This window comes from Lissotriton helveticus, chromosome 8 (assembly GCF_964261635.1).
Source record: "Lissotriton helveticus chromosome 8, aLisHel1.1, whole genome shotgun sequence".
Lineage (NCBI taxonomy): Eukaryota > Metazoa > Chordata > Amphibia > Caudata > Salamandridae > Lissotriton > Lissotriton helveticus.
In genome coordinates, this window is record NC_136069.1 from 1,216,014,629 (window position 1) to 1,216,039,475 (window position 24,847).

Sequence of the window (24,847 nt, forward strand, 5' to 3'; positions counted from 1 at the left end):
TACACAAGTAATAACTTGTGCATCTGAAAGAGACACGTTAGTGATAGATTCCTTACCTTAGAATAGATACCCCAGCAATACCAACCCCGGTGGTGGGTCTGCGAACCAATAATCACACCAGAAAATCCTGGAGGACGGAACGGCCAAAGAAGCCATCCCTCCGGACTTGACTGTCCAGGCAGTAGTGTCATGCAAACGTGTGCAGCGAGGCCCACGTGGCTGCCTGGCAAATGTCCTGCAAGGGCACTCCCCGGCCCAGGGCAGTCGTAGTCGCCTAGGCCCGAGTGGAATGAGCCCTTAATCCAACAGGGGGCTCCTTCTTAGCCAAGGAGTAGCATGCCTGGATACACAAGATGATCCACCGGGAGATGGTCCGCTTGTGCACCGCCTTTCCCTTCTTAGCGCCCACGTAACCAACAAAGAGTTGGACATCCACCCGGAACTAGCGTGTGCGATCCAAGTAGTAAGAGAGCGCACGTTTTGGGTCCTGACGGTGGAGCCTCTCTTCCTCTTTCGAGGGATGCGGAGGCGGAAAGAAGGTGGGCAAAGTAATGGACTGCCCGATGTGGAAGGCCGTGACAACCTTGGGCAGGAAAGAAGGTCTTGTCCGCAACACAACCTTGTCCGGATGAACAGAGAGGAAAGGAGGTGTGGAAGAAAGAGCCTGGAGCTCACTCACTCTCCTGGCAGAGGTAATGGCCACCAGGAAGGCAGTCTTCAAAGTAAGAAGACGGAGAGGACAGTTATGGAGCGGCTCAAAGGGAGCACACATCAGGTAAGTAAGAACAAGGTTCAAGTCCCACTGGGGCATCACGAAAGGAACAGGAGAAAACATGTGCGTGATGCCCTTTAGAAATCTATTTACAATAGGGGACTTGAACAAAGAAGGCTGATCAGGTAGCCTTAATAAGGCTGAAAGGGCAGAAAGGTACCCCTTGATAGTGCCCAGAGCAGAGCCCTGCTGGGCAAGAGAAAGAAGGAAGAGGAGAACCTCAGAAAGGGGTGCAGAGAGAGGGTCCACAGCCTTTGCTGTGCACCATGCCACAAATCTGTTCCACCTGCAGGCGTATACCGACTTTGTGGAGGGACGCCTGGCTGCCAGAATGACATTACAGACTTCAGGAGGCAAGTCAAATGGCCTCAACTGTCGCCGATCAATCTCCACGCTTGTAGGTGGAGACTGTACAGGTTCGGGTGGAGGACCGTCTCCTGCTGCTGCGACAGAAGGTCCTCCCGAAGAGGCAGACGAATCGGGGGATCTACTGACATGCTGAGTAGCTCGGGATACCAGTATCTTCGTGCCCAGTCCGGAGCCACAAGGATAACCTGGGCCCAGTTGCGCCTGATCTTCTTTAGCACTCTGGGCAGAAGTGGTATAGGCGGAAAGGCGTACAATAGACCGCAACTCCACTCGCGACGAAAAGCGTCTCCGAGCGAGTGCCGCCTTGGAAATTCCAACGCGCAGAACTGATGACATTGCGCGTTCTCTTCGGTGGCAAATAGATCTAACCAAGGCTCTCCCCGCTGCTGAAAGAGGCCTTGCGCCACGTCCGAGCTTAGACGCCATTTTTGATCCATCATGCACCGACGGCTGAGTTTGTCCGCCCTGGCATTCAGAGAACCTGCCAGGTGTCGAACCACCAGGGTCACGCCCTGACGTTCCAGCCACTGCCAGAGGCGCAGAGCCTCCTGGCATAGGGTCCACGACCCCACCCCGCCCTGTTTGTTGCAGTACCACATGGCGGTGGTGTTGTCCGTGAACACCTGCACTACACACCCCCGGACAGAGGGGAGGAATGCCTTCAGTGCTAGACGGATCGCCCGCAGCTCCAAAAAATTGATGTGGAGCCGGGACTCCGCCGGAGACCAGAGTCCTCTGATCTCCGCCTTTCCCATGTGGCCACCCTAGCCCTGGAGGGCCGCGTCCGTCACAACTACATGCTCTGGCTGGGGTACGGAGAGGGATCTGACACTGACCCAATCGCGGTCCGTGAGTTACCACTGCAACTGTCTTGCAGTGCCCTCCGAGATCAAGACGTGATCGGACAAGTTGCCCTGATGCTGGGCCCACTGAAACTTCAGGTCCCACTGCAGAGCCTGCATCCGCCACCAGGCGTGATGCACCAGAAGGATGCAGGAGGCCATCAGCCCCAGAAGCCGCAGCGTCAACCTGACCGAGACTCGGGATAAAGGCTGAAAGATCGGAATCAGAGCCTGAATATCCCAAACCCGCTGTTCGGGAGGATAAACCTGAAACTGCGCCGAGTCTAGAACCGCTCCGATGAAGAGGAGCATCTGAGAGGGACACAGGTGCGACTTCGGCACATTGATGGAGAACCCCAGCAAGTGCAGGAGGTCGGCCGTAGTCTGGAGGTGGCTGACGACTGTCTGGGGCGAGCCCGCCTTCAACAACCAGTCGTCGAGGTAGGGGAAGACTGACACCCCTAACCTGCGCAGATGAGCTGCGACCACCGCCATCACCTTCGTGAACACCAGTGGGGCGCTGGTAAGGCCAAAGGGGAGCACGGTAAACTGAAAGTGCTCGTGGCCTACCATGAACCGCAGGTAACGCCGGTGGGCCGGCAGGACGGGGATGTGAAAGTAAGCGTCCTGCAAGTCCAACGCTACCATCCAGTCTCCGGGGTCCAGGGCAGCTAGGACCTGAGCCAAAGTCAGCATCTTGAACTTCTCCTTCCGGAGGAAGCCGTTGACGTTCCGTAGGTCCAAGATAGGGCGTAGGCCCCCTTTGCCCTTCTTGGGTACCAGAAAGTAGTGGGAGTAACAACCACACCCTACTTCTGTCCCAGAAACGCGCTCGATGGCCCCTTTGGCCAAGAGGGCCATGACTTCCTCTTGCAGAAGTTGCAAGTGATCCCCCGACACGCGGTGTAATTGCGGTGGCATGGCTGGAGAGGTCACCTCGAAGGGGAGGGAGTAGCCCCTTCGGACGATTTGCAGCACCCACCTGTCCGACATGACAGTGCGCCAGTGGAAGAGGTGATGGCGAACCCTGCCTCCCACTGGCATCACATGGGCCTGAAAACACGGACTAGGAAGGTTTTGAGGCAGGTGCTGCGGAGGGAGGTTTTGGACTGGCCTCGCCGTTGGCCCCGACCGCCACCACGGCGGTTTCCACGGCCGCCACCGCGCTGTTGGACATTCTGCGGTGCGTGGCTGGCAGCACGTGTGGGAACGCCCCTTCCGTGGCCACGAAAGGAGCGAAAGGCACCCGATTGCTGGCGTGTGGCCGAAAGGCCCAAGGACTTGGCCGTAGCCCTGGAGTCCTTAAAACGTTCCAGCGCATGGTCTGCCTTGTCACCAAAGAGGCGACGGCCATCGAACGGCATGTCCAGAAGAGTGGCCTGGACATCGGCCGAAAAGTTGGCGGACCTCAACCAGGCGTGGCGTCGAACCGCCACCGTCGTTGCCATCGCCCTGCCCAGTGAGTCCGTGGTATCCAGCCCACACCGGATGGAATATCGCGCTGCATCTCGGCCCTCCACAAGGGCTTGGGCGAGTTTAGCCCGGACCTCCTCCGGGCATTGTGGCAGCACGTCCGCGACTGTGTCCCACAGGGTGTGGGTGTAGCGGCCCAAGAGACAAGCGGTATTGACAGACCGCAGCCCCAAACTCAGGGACGAGAACATTTTCTTCCCGAATTGTTCATATCTCTTGGATTCCCGATCGGGCGGAGCCGTCGGGAATGCGGTCTGGGAAGTGGAGGCCTGGATGACCAGGCTCTCTGGGGTGGGGTGGGTGGACAAAAAGCAAGGGTCGCCCGGGGCCGGGCGGTAGCGTCTGGCCACGTTCCTATCCACAGGCGGACCTGTGGCGGGCTTGGACCAAGTGCCCACAAGAACGTCACACAAGGCCTCGTTAAACGGCAGCAGAGGCTCACTGGAGCTTGCCTGCGGTTTAAGGACCTCAGTGAGGAGGTTAGTCCTCACGGCCGCGACGGGGAGCTCAAGGTTTAAGGCCTTGGCTGCCCTCGTCAACACTACACTCTAAGCAGCCCCCTCCTCCGTAGCCACGGTGGGAGGGGAGACAAATCCAGTGTCTGGCGAAGTGTCAATACCACTGGCCTCCCCAAGCTCATATGTCCAGTCCTCTTGAGACTGGCACTCCTGTGCCAGAGGGTCCTCAGACCCCTCCCAGTCACCCTCGTCACCCGCCTCCTGTAAAACAGGGTCAACAGACGGGGCCTCCTCATGGAAATAAAAATCTCCAAAGGCCGTCAGAAGCGGCGCCCAACGGCGCCGCTCCGGCGCAAGAGTCTGACCGAAGTGGAGACTGGGGACGGCGTCCACAGTGGGCGCCGGGGGTGACACCCGCGGGGCCGGCGCCGGCGAGGTCGTGAGGTCAACCGGCGACGACCCGGATCCGGAAGCGGATCCGGTGAGGTCCTGCAGCGCCGGGACCGAAGTCGCCGGCGGCGCCGGGGCCGAAGCACCCGACGGCGTCGGGGCCGAAGTGCCCGACCCGCTAGGGCCTTCAGCCGGGACCGTTGGACCCGAAGGCGCCACGGGACCCGGCTTAGATGGGAGAGACCTCATGGCCATGAGGTACCGCTCGACCTCCTCTGGCGTCGCGCCGTGCCCAGGGACCCGAAGGTGTGGGGCAGGCGGCGACGCTTGCGACTCTGTCGGAGCTGCGTGGGTGGTTTCATCCGAACCCCCGGTCGCATCGTGCAAGCGTCGGGGTGGGTCGAAGGAACGATGACGTCGCTCCTACCTCTCATGCCTCTTACCTGAGGACTTGGATCCTGACGACCGGTGTCCACTCCGGGAGCTGCGATTACTCCGACCCCGCGACCGGTCCCTCGACCTCCCGTGGGACCGGGACCTGGAACGGCGCGGGGCCGACTGCTGGAGCTCGAGTCGCTTGTGGGACTGCTCCCGCCTAGCTTTAGACGCAGGGCCCGGCAGTCGGAGCAGGTGCGGTCGTCGTGGTCGAGGCCTAAACACTTCAGGCACCGGCGATGGGGGTCCGTAACCGACATCAGTCGGTCGCACTTCGAACAGGGTTTGAACCCGAGCATCCCTACGGGCACCGTTAGGAGTCGAAGACTCGAGTAAAGAAATGATCAAAAGATCAAAAAAGTTTGTAAAAAAATGACTACGGGGTAGAGCTTCTCCGGATCTGCGCTTGCTGGCGCGGAAAAAAGAAGAACTGACGTCAGTGCGCATGGGCGGCGTCTAAGTACTCCGACGACGTCATTCCGGCGCTAACGACGCCGACGACGGACGCGGAGCCGCGGACGACGCCTCCCGGCGCGTAGGGGTATTGCTACGCAAAAATTTCCGGATCCAGTCTGACGCCTGGGGATATTCTAAGGTAAAGAATCTATCACTAACGTGTCTCTTTCAGATCATTTGTTTCCTACCACCCCCTTTGTCATACCACAGTAGGACCTTAATTTGGTCCTCACATTTCTAATGTGCACTCCATTTGGGCAGCTTCACAGCTGTTCCATGCGGCTCCTCACTCTCAAGACATCCTTCCTCATCACCATTTCATAGGTGGCTTGTGAACGAGCTTCAAGCTCTTTGTGCTGCACTTCCACATTCATCAAAATATCACTCTGCTGGTGTTCTATGCTCCACCTCACCCACTAAGGAGGAGGAGAGACTCCACTATTTGGGCTCTAAGAAGGCTCTCAGTGTTTATATTGATCATACCAAAGAACACTGTGTAGACAATCAGTTATTTATGATGTTTTCTGGAGCAAAACAAAAAGGCAAGGCTGTGCAGAAGAGACCCATCTCCTGCTGAATTATGCTCTGTATTAAGACCAGCTATGCACTGTGAGAAGTTGGCCTGATATATGATGCTCACTAGTTCTAGTGATCACCTTGTATCAGTCCAAACAACCCTTATGGTGATTGGTTGTAAGTCAACCTTATAGACCAGCTATCCTAATGGTAGCATGGACAAAGCAGTCTTAGGCTAAACTCTTTTGGCATGTGAAGCCAGCTGTTTTATCACAATATAATTCCTTGAATACCAGATGAAAGGACACCACACAGGTTGTTATGAAAATAAACAGTATATTTATTAATAACAACACCTCTGAACTCTTTATGAGGTCAGAGGGCTAAGCACATGACAAGCTCTTACGAAAAATACGATAAGTTGCACAAAATTACAATGGTGCCCTAGGGGCACGACAAACCATATACTAAGTAAGTGGAATGTGAAAGTCGATAAAGGAAATGGAGCTGTCCAGAGGCTGTAGGATCGATGGGACCACGCTACACTAACTTCAGGTAAGTAATAGGAGGCCCACGGAACGCGTGTGCAGAGTGTGAACTCACACGCGAGATGCGTAACAACGTCTATGGACAGTACAGTTCAAGTTAAAGGTGAGTACGGACAATCCTGACTAGATAGGACTAAAACGACTGTGGAACTGGACACTAGGACAGTTAAACTACCCTTGGGCACCGAAGTGCTCTTGTTACCTCACCCACGGGCTGCGGGTGCACAGGTGTCAAAGTGCGTCGGGTTCTCGCGTTGAAGTCAATGGAGCCTGAAAGAAAAGATGCTGCAGGCGACCAGGAGGAAGATGTCCGGTACAATCCAAGGGTGGATTGGTGAAGAAGGAGACCTGAAAGCAGAGGGGACAATGTTCACAGTCACTAGCCAGTGACTGGAGTGGAACCAGGAAGGAAGCAGATGTCGACGTCGCGATCAGGTGAAGAGTGGACGCTTGACTCTGCAGCCACGTGGACCAAGAGGTGTCTTCGACGACCAGGATGGAGGCACGAGCTGTCCCACGCAGGCTCTCGCTGTCGGCGGTGTTGGATCCGGAATCGGCGTCAACAGGCCTTGGCAAAGGCAATCCACGCGGTGAGTGAAGAAAGCGTCTGGTGCGGACTAGGAGAGTCCGGGGTGCCCCTCTTTTGGAAGGGAGCAAGGGCAAGTTTGGAGCAACCAGACCAGCAGCAAAGATTCAAAGGTTCGTCGTCTAGGAGGCCACTAGCCAGCCGGCAAGTGACCAGACAACGCGTCAAACAGCAACAAAGCAGAAGGGCCCCACGCAGATCTCGTGGATGCTGGAGGGCTGATCTTCGGTGCAGGGGCTGCTCGGGGTTGGGGCTTCTCAGTCCCCAAATCACTTGGTCGAGTTTACCTCGGGAGTCGTGCTGGAAGCGAAGTGCAGGTTCGTTCAAGATGGCCGGTCCCACGTGTCTCGTCACACCCACGGGTCTCAGCTTTGCTGCAGATGTGAGTTGAGGTCGGAGAGGTCTGGGATTCCGGGTCTCGTCAGGCTCTGTAGTCTGGATCCTCGAGGGAAGATGACAAAGTGAAGCCGCTGGACGCTTGATGGTGCCTGCAGTTGCAGGGTGGACACTCCCTGCCCACAAGGGAGATTCTTCAGTCTTCTGTGGAGCAGAACGTCGAAGGCCAGAGTTTCTTGTTGTTGAATAGTTCAGGATAATCTAATTTGGAATGGGACCAGCTCCTACCTTTATTCTCCTAAAGGGGGCTGCACTACTGACTAGGTCCCTCCCCTGGGTGGGATCATGAAGGGGGGTGGTTACACCCCCTATCCTTTGTCCGGTTTCCCGCCAGAGCTGGGGCAGGGATGCCCCAGCAACTGGTTTGAACCAGTGTATGCACAGGGCACCTTGTGTGCCCCAGGCATGTCTCATTCCTTTCAGGCCTATCCTCCCCAATACACAAAATCCTGTCTGGGGTGGTGCTAGCACCTCCCAAGGCAGGAAACCCTTTGTCCAAGCCGTCCTCGCTGGAAGGACTCCCAGCAGCAGGAGGTCAGACTTGTGTCTGTGGTGGCAGCATCCATTTTGTGATGCTGAGGCTCGAGTTAACTTTAACCGGGGTTCACAGTTACATACATGTCGTGTCCCTCTAGAAGGGTGGAATGCTACCCCGTCGCCAGAATTGGCGAGGGGGTAGTATTCCAAATCGTATGACACCTTACTCGACATGTTTTGATAATGTTATACCAGAGTTAGCATTTAACCGCGAGGTTGATAATGCACTTAAGAGTATATGGTATAGCGTTATCATGGAACAGCTATTAGGACTTGGTTCCACAAGCTGCAAACGGCTCAGCTCATGCCAGAGCACCATCTCACATAATCACAAGCACTCTGCCTTCCGGATTGTTAAGGCCTGCCATAGGAGTGACTGATAGGAGGATATGTGTCCATTTTAGGGTTAGATATAGGTATACTATATCTATAGCAAAGGGTGATTACACCACCTTGCCCCAGCTGTCGTGCAGCCAGTTGTGTCAGTTTTGGGTGGCCAGCCAGGGGTGGCATAATACATGCTTCAGCCCCTGGTAGGCCCTGGGTACACCTATGCTCTAGATACCTAAGGTATACTGTACAGGGACTGATAAGGTGGCCCAGTACCAATTGGTAAATGCACCTAAGGTACATGGTTGTCAATTTAGAGAGAGAACAGCTAGGCTGTGGGTCTGATTAGCAGGCCCACAGCCAGGGAAAGTCGTAAACCAGTGAAGCAAAAAGCAAAAATCTGGGGTGACCATAGGATTGCAGACCTCACTCTCCTACATAACCCCCCCCCCAAACTTAGGGACATTAAACTAACCTTGACCAGGTGAGTCTTCCTGTTCTAAGTGGAAATACCTGGAGAGACCATCTGCATTGCCATGGTCAGTCCCTGGTCTGTGCTCCCCTGTAAAGTCCATCCCCTGTAGGGAAATGGACCACCTAAGAAGTTTAGGGTTTTCACCCTTCATCTGATTTAGCCATAATAGGGGCTTATGGTCGGTCTGAATCTTGAAGTGAGTTCCAAACAAGTAGGGCCTCAACTTCTTCAGGGCCCAAACAACAGCAAAGGCCTCCCTCTCTATAGCTGACCAACGTTTCTCTCTAGGGGTCAGCATTCTGCTTAAAAAAGCAATGGGCTGGTCATGACCATCAATATTCAGTTGAGAAAGAACAGCTCCCACACCCAACTCAGATGCATCTGTTTGGACAATGAAGGTTTAGGAGTAGTCAGGACTCTTGAGAATAGGTGCAGTACACATGGCCTGCTTTAGGTCATCAAATGCCTTCTGACAGCTAACTGTCCACTGAACTTTCTTTGGCATTTTCTTGCTTGTCAAGTCAATAAGTGGTGTCACAATAGACCCATAATTTTTGACAAACTTCCTATAGTAACCAGACAGGCCCAAGAAAGCTCTGACCTGTGTCTGGGTGGTTGGAGGAGCCCAGTCCTTTATGGCCTGTATCTTGCTCTCCAATGGTTGAACCTGGCCTCCACCCACAAGGTGGCCCAGGTACACAACCTGACTCTGCCCTATCTGGCACTTAGTAGCCTTGATAGTGAGGCCTGCCTTTTGCAGGGCCTTCAAAACTTTCCTCAGGTGGATCAGGTGATCCTCCCAGGTGGAGCTAAAGACAGCAATATATGCTGCACAGAAGTCATCCAACCCAGTGAGAACTTGGTTCACCAACCTTTGAAAAGTGGCAGGTGCATTTTTCAAACCAAAGGGCATCACCACAAATTGGTAATGACCTCCTGGGGTAGAAAATGCTGTTTTGGCCTTGGCATCCTCAGCTAACCTGATCTGCCAATAACCAGCTGTTAGGTCAAATGTACTTAAGAAAGTTGCAGAAGCCAACTTGTCTATCAGTTCATCTGCCCTAGGTATTGGATGGGCATCTGTCTTAGTGACAGCATTGAGACCCCTGTAGTCTACACAAAACCTCATCTCTCTCTTCCCATCTTGGGTGTGAGGAGGTTTAGGCACTAGAACTACAGGACTAGCCCAAGGGCTCTCTGAGGGTTCAATGACTCCCAATTCCAACATCTTTTGGACTTCTTTCTTAATGCAGTCCCTGACGTGGTCAGGTTGCCTGTAGATTTTACTCTTGACAGGCAGACTGTCACCAGTGTCCACCTCATGGGTGCACCAGTTTGTCTGACTGGGGGTCAGTGAAAACATTTGCCTGAAGGATTGAAGAACCTGTTTACAATCCTCTTGTTGATGTTCAGAGAGGCTGTCAGAAAAGACTACACCATCTACTGACCCATCATCAGGGTTCTGAGTGAGCAGGTCTGGGAGAGGGTCACTCTCTTCCTCCTGCCCCTCATCTGTGGCCATGAGCAAGCCCATGTCCTCCCTGTTGACAAATGCTTTGAGCCTGTTTACATGAAGCACCCTGTGGGGGCTCCTGGGAGTTCCCATGTCCACCAAGTAGGTGACCTCTCCCTTTTGCTCAATGATGGTATGGGGTCCAGACCATTTGTCTTGGAGAGCTGCTGGGGCCACTGGCTCCAACACCCACACCTTCTGTCCTGCATGATACACAGTTAGGACAGCCTTTTGGTCATGCCAAGCTTTTTGAAGTTCCTGGCTGGCCTCAAGATTTTTAGATGCCTTCTCCATGTACTCTGCCATCCTGGAGCGGAGACCAAGTACATAGTCCACTATGTCAAGTTTAGGCTTTTTGAGAGGTAACTCCCATCCTTCCTTCACCAGACATAGGGGTCCTCTTACAGGATGCCCAAACAGAAGCTCAAAAGGGCTGTAACCAACCCCCTTCTGTGGGACCTCTCTGTAAGCAAACAGAAGGCAGGGTAAAAGGATGTCCCATCTTCGCCGAAGCTTTTCAGGTAACCCTTTTATCATCCCTTTGAGGGTCTTGTTGAATCTCTCAACAAGCCCATTGCACTGTGGGTGATAGGGTGTGGTGAATTTATAATTGACACCACATTCCTTCCACATTGCAGTCAAGTATCCTGACATGAAGTTTGCACCTCTGTCAGAGACAACCTCCTTAGGAAACCCCACTCTGGAGAAAACTCCAAGTAGGGCCCTGGCCACAACAGGAGCTGTAGTGGTCCTAAGGGGAATAACTTCTGGATACCTGGTGGCATGATCCACTACCACCAGTATAAATCTGTGCCCAGATGCTGTTGGGGGGTCCATTGGTCCAACAATGTCAATCCCCACTCTTTCAAAGGGAACCCCCACCACAGGTAGTGGTATAAGGGCGGCCTTTGTTGTGCCACCTGATTTGCCACTGGCTTGGCAGGTGACACATGAGCGACAAAACTCTTTAGTGTCTTCAGACATATGAGGCCAGTGAAAGTGTGGGGCAAGCCTGTCCCAAGTCTTGTTCTGGCCTAAGTGACCTGCAAGGGGAATCTCATGGGCTAAGGTGAGAAGGAAACCTCTAAGAGACAAGGGGATGACCAGCCTCCTGGTAGCACCAGGCTTGGGGTCTCTTGCCTCAGCGTATAGGAGTCCATCTTCCCAATATACCTTATGGGCACCTGTAGCATTCCCTGCAGCCTCAGCAGCAGCCTGCTGTCTGAGGGGTTCAAGAGAGGAACAATCTAATTGGGCCTGCCTCAAGTCTGCCCTGGAAGGTCCCCCTGTCTCAAGAAACTCAACCTGATCAGGTTCAAGCTCTTCTAGGACAGTTCCTTCTGGGGTCTCTGGGTCAGCCTCCTGAGAGGGCTGATCCTCAACCTGAAGCAGGGGGGAAGGCTCTGCCTTAACCCTACCATTCCTTCTCTTGGGTAGTATCTGGTCCATTCTTCCAGGATCCAGCACTTGTTCAGCTGGGCACTTCTTGGCCTGTGACCTAGTCACAGCAAGGACATGTGAGGAGAGACCTAGCATTTCTACATGAGTCCTGTACTCCACATCTGACCACAGTGAGGATTCCAAATCATTGCCCAAAAGACCATCTACTGGGAGGTCTGAACTAACTACAACCCTTTTGAGGCCAGTTACCCCTCCCCAGGAGAAATTAACAACTGCCGTACTGTGATTGGTAGTGACATTGCTAGCATTGGTCACTAGGTAATCAGAACCTAGCATGATCTGGTCAGGGTCCACAAATGTTGGTGTCACCATGGTGACACTGGCACATGTGTCCCTGTAGGCCTGAGCCATTTTTCCATTGATTAAAGGCGTTTGTCTGTATTTGCCCAGAGTACTAGGACTTACAGTAGGGGTCATATCCATGTCCCCAGTACAAACAAGAACTGCCTGAGTAGGAATTCTGACTAAGTCAGAACCCACTTCAGTTCCCAGGGTTAACCCAACTATAGCCTTGGGAGGTACACTACCACTACTAACTGTACTAGGGGGTGCAGGTGTCTTAGGGACAGTAGTGGTAGGAGTTTGGCCTTTCTTGGTGCACTCACTAAACCAGTGAGTCTTACTTTTACAGTATTGGCACCATGGTTTCTTAGGACCATCATTCTTCTTCTTTTGGGAAGTTTGGGACCCACCCTCCTTAGGTTGTTGGGGTCCTGTTGAAGACTTCTGGTCATTTTGCTTATTCTCATTACCCTTCTGGTCTGCTTTCTTCTGGCCACCACCCTGGTTCTGGTTCTGCTGCTTAACCCTGGTTCTGACCCATCTGTCTGCCTTCTTTCCCAAATTCTTGGGGAGAGGTCAGATCTGAGTCAATCAAGTGCTGATGCAACAACTGGTTCTGACAATTATTTAAGATTTGCTCTCTCATAATTAGATTATACAATCCTGTGTAATCAGTAACTTTACTTCCCAGTAACCAGCCCTCCAGAGCCTTAGTGGCACAATCAACAAAGTCAGTCCAATCTTGAGCCTGAATTTTCTGGGTATCCCTGAACATCAACCTGTACTGTTCAGTGGTTAAGCCAAACCCATCAATCAGAGCAGTTTTCAAGACTTGGTAATCATTTGCATCCTCATCTCTAACAGTGAGGAGCTTGTCTCTACCTTTACCTTCAAAGGAGAGCCACAATATAGCTGCCCACTGACTCTGGGGTACCTGCTGTACTTTGCAGGCTCTCTACAAAGCAGTCATCCACTTGTGGATATCATCCCCTGTCTTATAGGGGGGCACTATTTTACTCAGGTGTCTATTATCAAAACTCCTGTCTTTATCCTTAGGGATATTGCTGCCACCAGTGGGGACTACCCCACTCAACTGTTGCTCTCTAGCAAAGGCAAGCTTCTCTTTGACAAGGGCAAGTTCTTCCCTCTGGATCCTCAGATTAGCCTGTCTCATCCTTGCTTCATGCTCTCTCCTCTGAGGGGAAGTCATTCTCCTCTGGGGAGAAGTCATTCTCCTCTGAGCAGAGGCATGAGAGTGCACAGATCTATTGGAGTCCCTAGAATGAGACCTATCTCTTCTAGCTCCAAGGTTAGGCCTGCTCAGGGTCAGTACTGGGGGTCCCCCAGATCCTTCCCTATGTAGGTCTAAGTTGGCCCTTGTGAGTCTGCTGACTATCACAGAACCATGTTTGCCTCATCCCCAGATGGTTCTTCTTCTTCCTCCTCTTCTACATTCTCTGTTTCAGGGAGGTCTGGATCTCCAAGAGTACCTTCTAAGGCTGGCATGCTCCTATCTGGATTAGAGGGGTCTGTGTTAGCAGCCCTTCTGGCATCATATGTCTCTAAGAGACCTAACAGAAAAGGAGTGGTAGGGTTAGAACCCTGTTTCAATTTCCTGGAGGTACACAATTGTCTCATCTCCTGGAAACTGAGAGCTGCATATCTGGAAAGGACCTGTGGAGGGTCACTAACCACTAGGGGAGTCTCTGAAGACTCTCCATGGGTAGACATGCTTTCTAGTGAGGTGCAAGTGATGCACTTACCTACACTATGGGTTTTCCTACTGATCCCTTGCTAAGAGTTGTAGTCATGGTGTGCTAGGCCCTTTCTACTACAACAGCTGGTTCAGTAGAACTCAGAGTATTTCTAAGCTTGTTATATGTACCTAGGTACCTTATGTGATCTTTCAAATGATATTTCAAGATTATATGTGGTAAAAACAACAGCAAGCTCAAATCCCAACCGCTGCACACCAATGTGAGAAGTTGGCCTGATATATGATGCTCACTAGTTCTAGTGATCACCTTGTATCAGTCCAAACAACCCTTATGGTGATTGGTTGTAAGTCAACCTTATAGACCAGCTATCCTAATGGTAGCATGGACAAAGCAGTCTTAGGCTAAACTCTTTTGGCATGTGAAGCCAGCTGTTTTACCACAATATAATTCCTTGAACACCAGATGAAAGGACACCACACAGGTTGTTATGAAAATAAACAGTATATTTATTAATAACAACACCTCTGAACTCTTTATGAGGTCAGAGGGCTAAGCACATGACAATCTCTTACGAAAAATACGATGAGTTGCACAAAATTACAATGGTGCCCTAGGGGCACGACAAACCAAATACTAAGTAAGTGGAATGTGAAAGTCGATAAAGGAAATGGAGCTGTCCAGAGGCTGTAGGATCGATGGGACCACGCTACACTAACTTCAGGTAAGTAATAAGAGGCCCACAGAACGCGTGTGCAGAGTGTGAACTCACACGCGAGATGCGTAACAACGTCTATGGACAGTACAGCTCAAGTTAAAGGTGAGTACGGACAATCCTGACTAGATAGGACTAAAACGACTGTGGAACTGGACACTAGGACAGTTAAACTACCCTTGGGCACCGAAGTGCTCTTGTTACCTCACCCACGGGCTGCGGGTGCACAGGTGTCAAAGTGCGTCGGGTTCTCGCGTTGAAGTCAATGGAGCCTGAAAGAAAAGATGCTGCAGGCGACCAGGAGGAAGATGTCTGGTGCAATCCAAGGGTGGATTGGTGAAGAAGGAGACCTGAAAGCAGAGGGGACAATGTTCATAGTCACTAGCCAGTGACTGCAGTGGAACCAGGAAGGAACCAGATGTCGACGTCGCGATCAGGTGAAGAGTGGACGCTTGACTCTGCAGCCACGTGGACCAGGAGGTGTCTTCGGCGACCAGAATAGAGGCACGAGCTGTCCCACGCAGGCTCTCGCTGTCGCCGGTGTTGGATCCGGAATCGGCGCCAACAGGCCTTGGCAAAGGAAACCCACGCGGTGAGTGAAGAAAGCGTCTGGTGCGGAGTAGGAGAGTCCGGGGTGCCCCTCTTTTGGAAGGGATCAAGGGCCAGTCTGGAGCAACCAGACCAGCAGCAAAGATTCAAAGGTTCGTCGTCTAGGAGGCCACTAGCCAGCCGGCAAGTGACCAGACAACGCGTCGAGCAGCAACAAAGCTGAAGGGCCCCACGCAGATCTCGTGGATGCTGGAGGACTGATCTTCGGTGCAGGGGCTGCTCGGGGTTGGGTCTTCTCAGTCCCCAAAGCACTTGGTTGAGTTTACCTCGGGAGTCGTGCTGGAAGCGAAGTGCAGGTTCGTTCAAGATCGCCGGTCCCACGTGTCTCGTCGCACCCACGGGTCTCAGCTTTGCTGCAGATGTGAGTTGAGGTCGGAGAGGTCTGGGAATCCGGGTCTCGTCGGGCTCTGAAGTCTGGATCCTCGAGGGAAGACGACAAAGTGAAGCCGCTGGACGCTTGATGGTGCCAGCAGTTGCAGGGTGGACACTCCTTGCCCACAAGGGAGATTCTTCAGTCTTCTGTGGAGCAGAACGTCGAAGGCCAGAGTTTCTTGTTGTTGAATAGTTCAGGATAATCTAATTTGGAATGGGACCAGCTCCCACCTTTATTCTCCTAAAGGGGGCTGCAATACTGACTAGGTCCCTCCCCTGGGTGGGACCAGGAAGGGGGGTGGTTACACCCCCTATCCTTTGTCCGGTTTCCCGCCAGAGCTGGGGCAGGGATGACCCAGCAACTGGTTTGAACCGGTGTATGCACAGGGCACCTTGTGTGCCCCAGGCATGTCTCATTCCTTTCAGGCCTATCCTCCCCAATACACAAAATCCTGTCTGGGGTGGTGCTAGCACCTCCCAAGGCAGGAAACCCTTTGTCCAAGCCGTCCTCACTGGAAGGACTCCCAGCAGCAGGAGGTCAGACTTGTGTCTGTAGTGGCAGCATCCATTTTGTGATGCTGAGGCTCGAGTTAACTTTAACCGGGGCTCACAGTTACATACATGTCGTGTCCCTCTAGAAGGGTGGAATGCTACCCCGTTGCCAGAATTGGCGAGGGGGTAGTATTCCAAATCGTATGACACCTTACTCGACATGTTTTGATAATGTTATACCAGAGTTAGCATTTAACCGCGAGGTTGATAATACACTTAAGAGTATATGGTATAGCGTTATCATGGAACAGCTATTAGGACTTGGTTCCACAAGCTGCAAACGGCTCAGCTCATGCCAGAGCACCATCTCACATAATTTCAAGCACTCTGCCTTCAGGATTGTTAAGGCCTGCCATAGGAGGTACTGATATGAGGATATGTGTCCATTTTAGGGTTAGATATAGGTATACTATATCTATAGCAAAGGGTGATTACACCACCTTGCCCCAGCTGTCGTGCAGCCAGTTGTGTCAGTTTTGGGTGGCCAGCCAGGGGTGGCATAATACATGCTTCAGCCCCTGGTAGGCCCTGGGTACACCTATGCCCTGGATACCTAAGGTATACTGTACAGGGACTGATAAGGTAGCCCAGTACCAATTGGTAAATGCACCTAAGGTACATGGTTGTCAATTTAGAGAGAGAACAGCTAGGCTGTGGGTCTGATTAGCAGGCCCACAGCCAGGGAAAGTCGTAAACCAGGGAAGCAAAAAGCAAAAATCTGGGGTGACCATAGGATTGCAGACCCCACTCTCCTACATGCACTGCCCAAGAAGCAGCTTCTGGGTGGACTGCATACTCATTCTACCAGGGCCAAAGCTGCTACCACTGTGCAAGCATGTAGAGCCCCTGTCCTGTACATCTGCCAGGCAGCTACGTGGGCATTCCTCCATATATTCACAAAGCACTATTGTCAGGAGAGTCAGATTTGCAGGGAGGGGCATTTTGCCCGCTCTGTCCTGCAGGATTTTATGCTTTGAGTCAACCCAGAAATCCACCTACGAATTTCGTAGCACGCACTGCATCGCATTTTGCGATGCAAGGCGTTCTACGAAATTCGTTTTATCAATTAAATTGTTTACTTACCTGCAGTTATCCATATGCTGGTTTTTAGCACCCTCCACCCCGACCCTCCCACTCCCCGCCTCCCTGCCCCACCGTAACTCCCTCCACGGGCTGCGGCTGGTTATAGAAGGTAAGTAACTTGACCTTTCTTTAATTATTCTGAATTCCCTGCATCAATGCAGGGCACTGTGAAATTATATAATGCTAGGTTCATATATTCCTGAGAGCTTTTCACCAGAACGGACTCCTACTATCCTGGTGCAAAAAACAGATTGGTGAACTTTGAACATGCACCTCAGTTGCTTTGTGTGGCAGTCTCAATGCACTTTCATCAATTGGGGGACAGTTTATGGTTTTGGGAATATGAGAAGAATGAAAGACGAAGGAGGGAAAATTGTAGAAGTACTGACCTAAGCGTAAAGTCCACAAATATAATGGTGAATTGCGACTTGCCATCATTCGCTTTTTTTAAATTCAAAATGCACTGAAACGAAACTCATAAACTAGAAATCAAACACCACGTGTTATTTACATACTTTATTCATCTTTAAAAATACTTATACAAATGACGTTTCCGTTATTAAAATATATTCATTATAACACATTCAAATTCAGTGATCTCAGCATATTGAGTTTCTTTAAATAAAGATAGCATCTATATATATATCTATCTATATATATATATATATCTCTCTCTCTATATATATATATATATATATATATATATATATATATATATATATATATTGACCAAATCCTTCAAAAACGATTTCCCCCCAGAAGATCAGCCGCACCAGGTGTCCGCCACTCAAAACCACCAATCACAAGGCATCATATTTTATTAAAAAAATATATACTTATTGATTTGTAAAGTTATTTATATATATATATATATATAAATATAGTTACACATTCACCCTCAGTCACAAAGGCCAAACGTGGAAAAACATCCAGTCCATTTTGTGGACCCTGCATCGGCCACCCAGTTTTCTCTTTACGTCCATACTTTTTTCGGGGTATTTTACGCAGAATTTTCTTTGGGGTCAGGCAGATATGTTCCTAAGGGAAATCTAGTTCATTTTTCAGCTGCAAAGGCGAGTGCGTGAAACCTTGAGTTCTCATTAGCCAACAGAACTGAAAGTTTGTCAAACTCAACAATCTGAAAAGGAAAGTATATATGGTTAAGTTGTACCGAATATGACAAAGATTTTTAGCTTAACCATTGTGAGACAGTTTATAAAGCTTCTGCGTGAGGGCAGAATTGATGTGTTTACCAATGAATAAACACTTTTGAAAAAATAGATTTGATCATTATCAAGGCCTCACAGAACCGTATATATATCCTCATTTACAGGTCAACAGTCGAAGTAAACAAAATGCAAATGGCTGGATTTGTTTTACACTGGCACCGATTACAAGTTAAATGCAAGAAATGTAAACTTGCTGGGATTGTGTACTCTGCATTATTACCAGGCACTAGCAGATGGGAAGTTGACGTGTAGAATGCATTACAACAGGTGGGAAATGGTCGCAAAAATCATTTGTATTTATATTTCCCACTATTAGCACCCAATGCTACACAGGCGGCCGAATTTACAACGTTTTTGCATCGTGTTTGCATTACTTTTATAACGCCGACCCAATGCAAAATCCTTTTGAGGATCTACAAACCAACACAAATTGGTATTTTTGTTGGTTTGAAAGGAAACACGAGGCAGTTCTTTGCATTACTCTGGGTTAAGGGGGAGTTCAATGCTGTGGAACCACCCATAGTTTTTACGTGAAAACCCTATCTTCTAACAGTAGAAAGGGTTGTGCAGGAAAATTAATGCCACTTAAAAGCAGGCGTTAAAAGAATAAATGCTTTTATTTCTCCAAACTTTTCTCACTTTGATTGTGTGCTGAACTGTACAGGACACACACAAAGCAGGACAAGTTTAACAGTCAATCTAAGCATAGTATTTTGTACTGGAAGGGTGCCGATCCAGTACAAAACCTATGCTAGACTCACGCAGACATCTTTGCAGTATAGTGCAAGAGTGTGCCTGGCACCATGCAGCATGATTCTGTGCCAGCGCTGGGGACATCATAAAAGTACCATATCTCTGTAGCTGCAGCGCTTTCCTGCTCTCTCCTAATCATGCAACGCTGCACAGCAGCTTTGGGTGCTGCGCTGCTTTGTGTGACCGGTTTGAAAATATTGGCCTGGGTGTAAATGGTAACTCTGCTATGGAATTTCAGCACTAGATTTTGCGCTGAATGTTAATTTATCACACAGTAATAGCACACAAGCAGGAGGGCTCCAATGTAGAAGCCGATTGAATGAATTATATTGAAATTCACATCCTAATGTGATCATGGGTATGTCTGAGATGCCAGACAGCATAAGGACGTACATATGGTAATACCATTTGAAGGGTACCTAATCATTTAGCCTATTAACCCCCCAGGTTCCAACGACTCTTTCACTGATCACCTCATTGAAATCATCACAAGTAAGATTTCCTCCAATACCCCAGAGGTTTTCCTGGGTGATTTCAACCTGCACTGGAATGACACTAAAGATCCCTACGTCAACGCCATCAAAGACCTCCTAACCGACCAAGCCCTGACTCAAGCCTGCTCTCTGCCTACCCACTCAAAAGGGGCCACCTTGACTGGATAATTTCTAAGGATTCCGCAGTCAAGCTTATCTCCATAGACCCTTGTGACTGGTCTGACCATCACTCCATCTCTTTCATTTTACTCGGGACCTGCAAGACAAAGTCGTGTCAACTGGTGATTCCCAACGCTGGACCAGAGATACTAAGAACCTCGACCTTATGAAACTAGAGGCTTGCTGCAAATCTGACCTCCCCCCGCACATAATCACAGTCAGCAACCTCAATGAGCATTATTCGTCGTCTATTTCAAACATTCTGGACGACCTTGCCCCTCTAAAACTAAAAAGAACACAAATCATAGACAGAAACCCTTGGTTCACTGGCTCCCTCAACATGGAGAGGAGATCCCTACGGCAATCTGAAAGAATCTAAAGACAACACCCCTCTGCAACGCATCTAAAACTTCTCCGCCAGGCGAGAAACGCCTACAACAAGCACATCCCCAATTGCAAAAAAGAATATTTCAGATCGGAATTGGGAACGCCAAGAATAGACCCCAAAAGCTCTTTGAACTGGTCAAACTCCAATCTAATAAACTGGCTAAAACACCGAAAGAATCCCCCAAATCGCTAATATCGTCAGATGAATTATCCTCCTTCTTCGCTGATAAAATCACGGCATTAGGAATTGAACTCAGTACCACCACCTACTCCCAACCCCTTCCTGTCCAGCCCCATTCTTCCGCACCAACCATCCAGGCCTCTCCTAAAAACCAAGCCCACTGGACTGACTTTGAATACTATAACGAAGACTCCATCTAAAAAATCCTCTCTACCTTAAAACCAAACAACCACTTCAATGGCCCGCTACCTTCCAACTGCCTCGCTGCTGCCTCCAATCCATCGTTCCTTGCTGGACTGCAATTATCAACGCCTCTCTTTAGCAGGGCTTGATCCCAGACCCTTTGAAAGCCGGCCAAGTCCTCCCCGTTTCGAAAAAGCCTTCGCTGGAACCAGCCTCCCCATACAATTTCAGACCTATCTCCAATATCCCGCTATTAACCAAAGTATTGGAGAAGTGTGTACAACAGCAACTAAGTCAGCCCATCAACAACTTCCACCTACTTGATGACTTCCAATCTGGATTCAGACCAGGGCACAGCACTGAACCTACTATGCTCCACATCGTGGACGATGCCCTCCAAGCCCTAGACCAAGGCAAAACCTGCCTTCTAATCCTCCTTGGTCTATCCTCCGCCTTCGATACGGTCAACCATGAAAAACTACTTGAACGCATCAGATTCAGGATGGGTCTGGATGGCGTGGTCCTAGAATGGTTCAGGTCCTTCCTCCACAACCACTCTCAGAGATTCCTCATCAACGGCAACCTATCAGCTCCCACCCCGGTCACGGTCGGAGTCTCCCAAGGTTCAACCCTGTCCCCCACCCTCTTTAATCTTTACCTAAAGCCACTCACTGAAGTTCTCCGTACCGCCAACATCTCCTACCATATGTTTGCGAATGATACCCAAATATACATCAATATCTCTTTGCTGAAGGAGATCCTCTCCCTGAATGAGACCCTGAAAATGACTGTCCAATGGCTAGCCAATAACCAACTCAAACTTAATGCAAAGAAAACTGAATTTCTCCTAATCTCCCCTTCAAAAGCCAACCCGGAGATTCAGATGTGGATCAAGGCCATCACAGTCTTGAACTGCCCACCTACCATTGTAATCCTCGTTTGTAACCTGAACATGTGAGACCACATTAACTCGATGGCTAAAGTAGCCAGATTCCACTTGAGCTACCTTTGGAAGCTGAAACCTTTCATCAATGCGCCTGACTTAAAAATGGCAGTTCAAACACTAGTCATCTCTAGACTGGAATATGGCTGTTCCACCCTGACAGGATTACCCAAGATCTCCTTAGGGCCTCTAAAAACCTGCCTCAACGCGGCCGCCAGACTACTCACAGGTACCAGGAAGTTCGACCACATCTCGCCACACATGAAAGCGCTGAACTGGCTCCCTTTAGAGACCAGAATTCAGCTGAAACTGGCATGCATTATACATGAGGCTCTATACACAAACTCCCCTGCTTATCTGGCACAAAAACTAGTGATATCCAGAGGAAGCAGGAACTCCCGGTCCGCTAGAAACCTCTTACTCCAACCTGCCTCCTTTCAGAAAAAAAGAACCTACAACAGGGCGTTCACCGGAGCAGCACCAAGAATTTGGAACTCTCTCCCACCTGCCATCAGAAGAATCCCTTCTCTAGCACGTTTCAAAAAGGAGGCCAACACCTTCTTCATGGGTAAATTCCTCGTCTAAGGCCTGCCCTCAACCACCACATTGTGCCTAACTAATCTAAGACTACCGCTTTCCCAGATCACCAACTCCCCATGCCGAGAACATATGGGACCTTTGTTGTTACTGACTCTGACGGTGATTGTAACCATACACCTGTATCCCCTTCTTCCTTATGCTCCCACCACCCCGGCCCCTCGACATCCGTCTTATTGATTTTCTATATTTCTGCACTTTAAACCTTTTGTTTGTTCAACTCTGTATACCATTTAAAGCGCTCTGATAACTTCACAGGTCAAGTTCGCACTCTATGAAACACAAAAATAAAATAAATAAATAAATAAAAGTAAAACTGCTCCTGTTTGTAACATTATGGTAATGGGTAGGGGGACTTTAGAAAAAATAGTAATACTTCCTGGTTTCCTATATAATCTCCAGGGTTTACATGTTTTGCTGATGGCACCCTTTTCATGGAGCTGAATGAACACGTTACTTACCTTCAGTAACGATGTATGACATATGTTAGTTATAGATTCCTTACCTTAGAATTACCCCAACGTGTCAGACTGGATTCGGTGAAGTTATCTTAGCAGTAGCCCTGCACGTCAGTAGGTGGTGTCAGTTGACTCTGCGTCCGTCGCTGGCTACGTGTTCGCCGAGATGACGTTGCGATGTCTATTTAGATGCCGTCCGTGCGCGCTGATGTCAGTTCTGACACGACTTTCCACGCCAGGAGCGTAGAGTCATGCAAGACACTGACCACTGGAAGTAAATTTGCAGAGTGGGAAGGATGGGTGGGGCGGTAAGGAGTCTATAACTAACATATGTCTCTTACAGATACATCGTTACCGAAGGTAAGTAACTTGTTCATCTGAAAGAGACTGTTAGGTATATATTCCTTACCTTAGAATAGATACCCCAGCAATACCAACCCCAGAGGAGGGTCTGCAAACCAAGTTCACACCAGAAAGTCCTGGAGGACCGAACGGGCAAAATAGCCATCCCTCCTGACCTGGCTGTCCAGGCAGCAATATCCGGTGGATGTGTGCAAGGATGCCCAAATGGCTGCCTGAAAGATGTCAAGAAGTGGAACTCTGGAACTCCGCGTGCAAGAACACAGAGAAGAAAGGGGACTTAGAAGAAAGAGCTTGAAGCTCACTCACTCTGCGAGCAGAGGGATGGCAATACGGATAGCCGTCTTTAGAGTGAGGAGCAGTTGGGAAATGGCTCGAAGGGAGCACACATAAGATAAGACAAGGTTCAAGTCCCACTGGGGCATTACGAAGGGAGATGGAGGAAAGAGATGAGTAATGCCCTTAAATTACCTATTTACAATAGGGGACTTGAACAAATATGGCTGATCAGGTAGCCCGAAGAAAAGCAGAGATGACAGCAAGATAGCCCTTAAGAGTGCCAGGGAAGAGCCCTGCTGGGCCAAAGAAAGTATATACAAAAGGACCTCTGAAAGAGGGGCAGACAGGGGATCTACAGCCTTTGCTGTGCACCATACCACAAACGTATTCCACAGACGGGCGTATACCGTTTCAGTGGAAGGATGCCTGGCTGTCAAGATGATATTACAGACTTCGGGTGGAAAGTCAAAAGCTGTCAACTGTCACTGCTCAATCTCCATGCAAGGAGATGTGAGGCTGGACAGGTTTGGGTGAAGAACCCTCCCCTGCTGCTGTGAAAGAAGATCCTCCCGAACAGGCAGTCTGAGTGGTAGATCGATGTCCATGCTCAGGAGGTCTGGGTACCTGACACTTTGTGCCCAGTACAGAGCCAGAAGAATAACTTGGGCCTGGTCGTGCTTGATATTCTTCAGCACTGGGGGCTGAAGTGGTACAGGTGGAAAACCGTACGGGAGGCCGCAGTTCCACTCACGACAAAAAGTGTTGCAGAGCGAGCGTTGCCTTGGAAATGCCAATGCATAGATATTGTTGACATTAAGTGTTCTCTTCAGTGGCAAACAGATCTAACCAAGGCTCTCCCCACCGCTGAAAGAGACCTTGCACTACCTCTGAGTTAAGACGCCATTCGTGGTCTACCAGGCAGCTGAGTTCATCCGCCCTGGCGTTCTGAGTACCTGCCAGGTGTTGAACCACCAGGGTCATGCCCTGATATTCCAGCCATGTCCAGAGGCAAAGAGCCTCTTGACATACAGTCCATGACACCACCCCGCCCTGTTTATTGCAGTACTACATGGCGATGGTGTTGTCCATGAACACCAGCACCACCTTACCCTTTACAGAGGGAAGGAATGCCATCAGAACCAGACAGATCGCCTAGAGCTCCAGAAGGTTGATATGGAGCCCGGACTCCGCTGGAGACCAGATGCCTCTGATCTCTGCCTCTCCCAGATGGCCACGCCATCCCAGGAGTGACGCATCTGGTACTACTGTGACATCTGGTTTGGGAAGGGAGAGGGATCTGATTTGACCCAAGTCTGGTTCGTTGGCCACCACTGCAGTTGTTGTGCAGTTCTCTCCCAGATCTGAACATAGTCAGAAATATTCCCCTGATGCTGCGCCCAATGGAACTTCAGGTTCCACTGCAGAGCCCGCATATTCCACCAGCAGGATATAGGAGGCCATGAGGCCCAGCAGCCTCAGGGTCATCCTCACCGAAATCCTGGTTGGAGGCTGAAACATCGGTATCATAGCCCAAATATCCCAGACTCGCTGCTTGGGAGTATAGGCCCGAAACTGCACTGTGTCCAAAACAGCTCCAATGAAAGGGAGCGTCTGAGAGGGAGTCGGGTGTGACTCTGGAACATTGATAGTGAACCACAGCGAATGCAGGAGGTCCGCTGTATTATGGAGGTGAAAGATGACAGCCTGAGGCAAGCCCTCCTTCAACAGCCAGTCGTCGAGATAGGGGAAGACTGGAATCCCTGATCTGCGCAGATGAGCTGCGACCAACGCCATCACTTTTGTGAACACCTGAGGGGCACTGGTAAGGCCAAAGGTGAGCATGGTGAAATGAAAATGCTTGTGGCCTAGTGTGAACTGTAGATAGAGCATGTGGGCTGGCAGAACGAGAATGTCAAAATAGGCGTCCTGCAAGTCCAGA

The 24,847-nt window shown here is 50.3% G+C and overlaps 1 protein-coding gene across 3 annotated transcripts in view; it reads right to left on the minus strand.

Annotated features, from left to right (window-relative positions):
• Positions 1-17,593: 17,593 nt before the first annotated feature.
• Positions 17,594-24,847, minus strand: part of LOC144773252 (ATP-binding cassette sub-family C member 5-like) — a 2,136,031-nt gene continuing 2,128,777 nt past the window's right edge. For all 3 annotated transcript variants that reach the window (XM_078658154.1, XM_078658153.1, XM_078658155.1), the window contains one exon: positions 17,594-18,023. In XM_078658154.1, the coding sequence (XP_078514280.1) occupies positions 17,940-18,023 (84 nt within the window). In that variant the 3' untranslated portion in view covers positions 17,594-17,939. The remainder of the gene's footprint in view (positions 18,024-24,847) is intronic.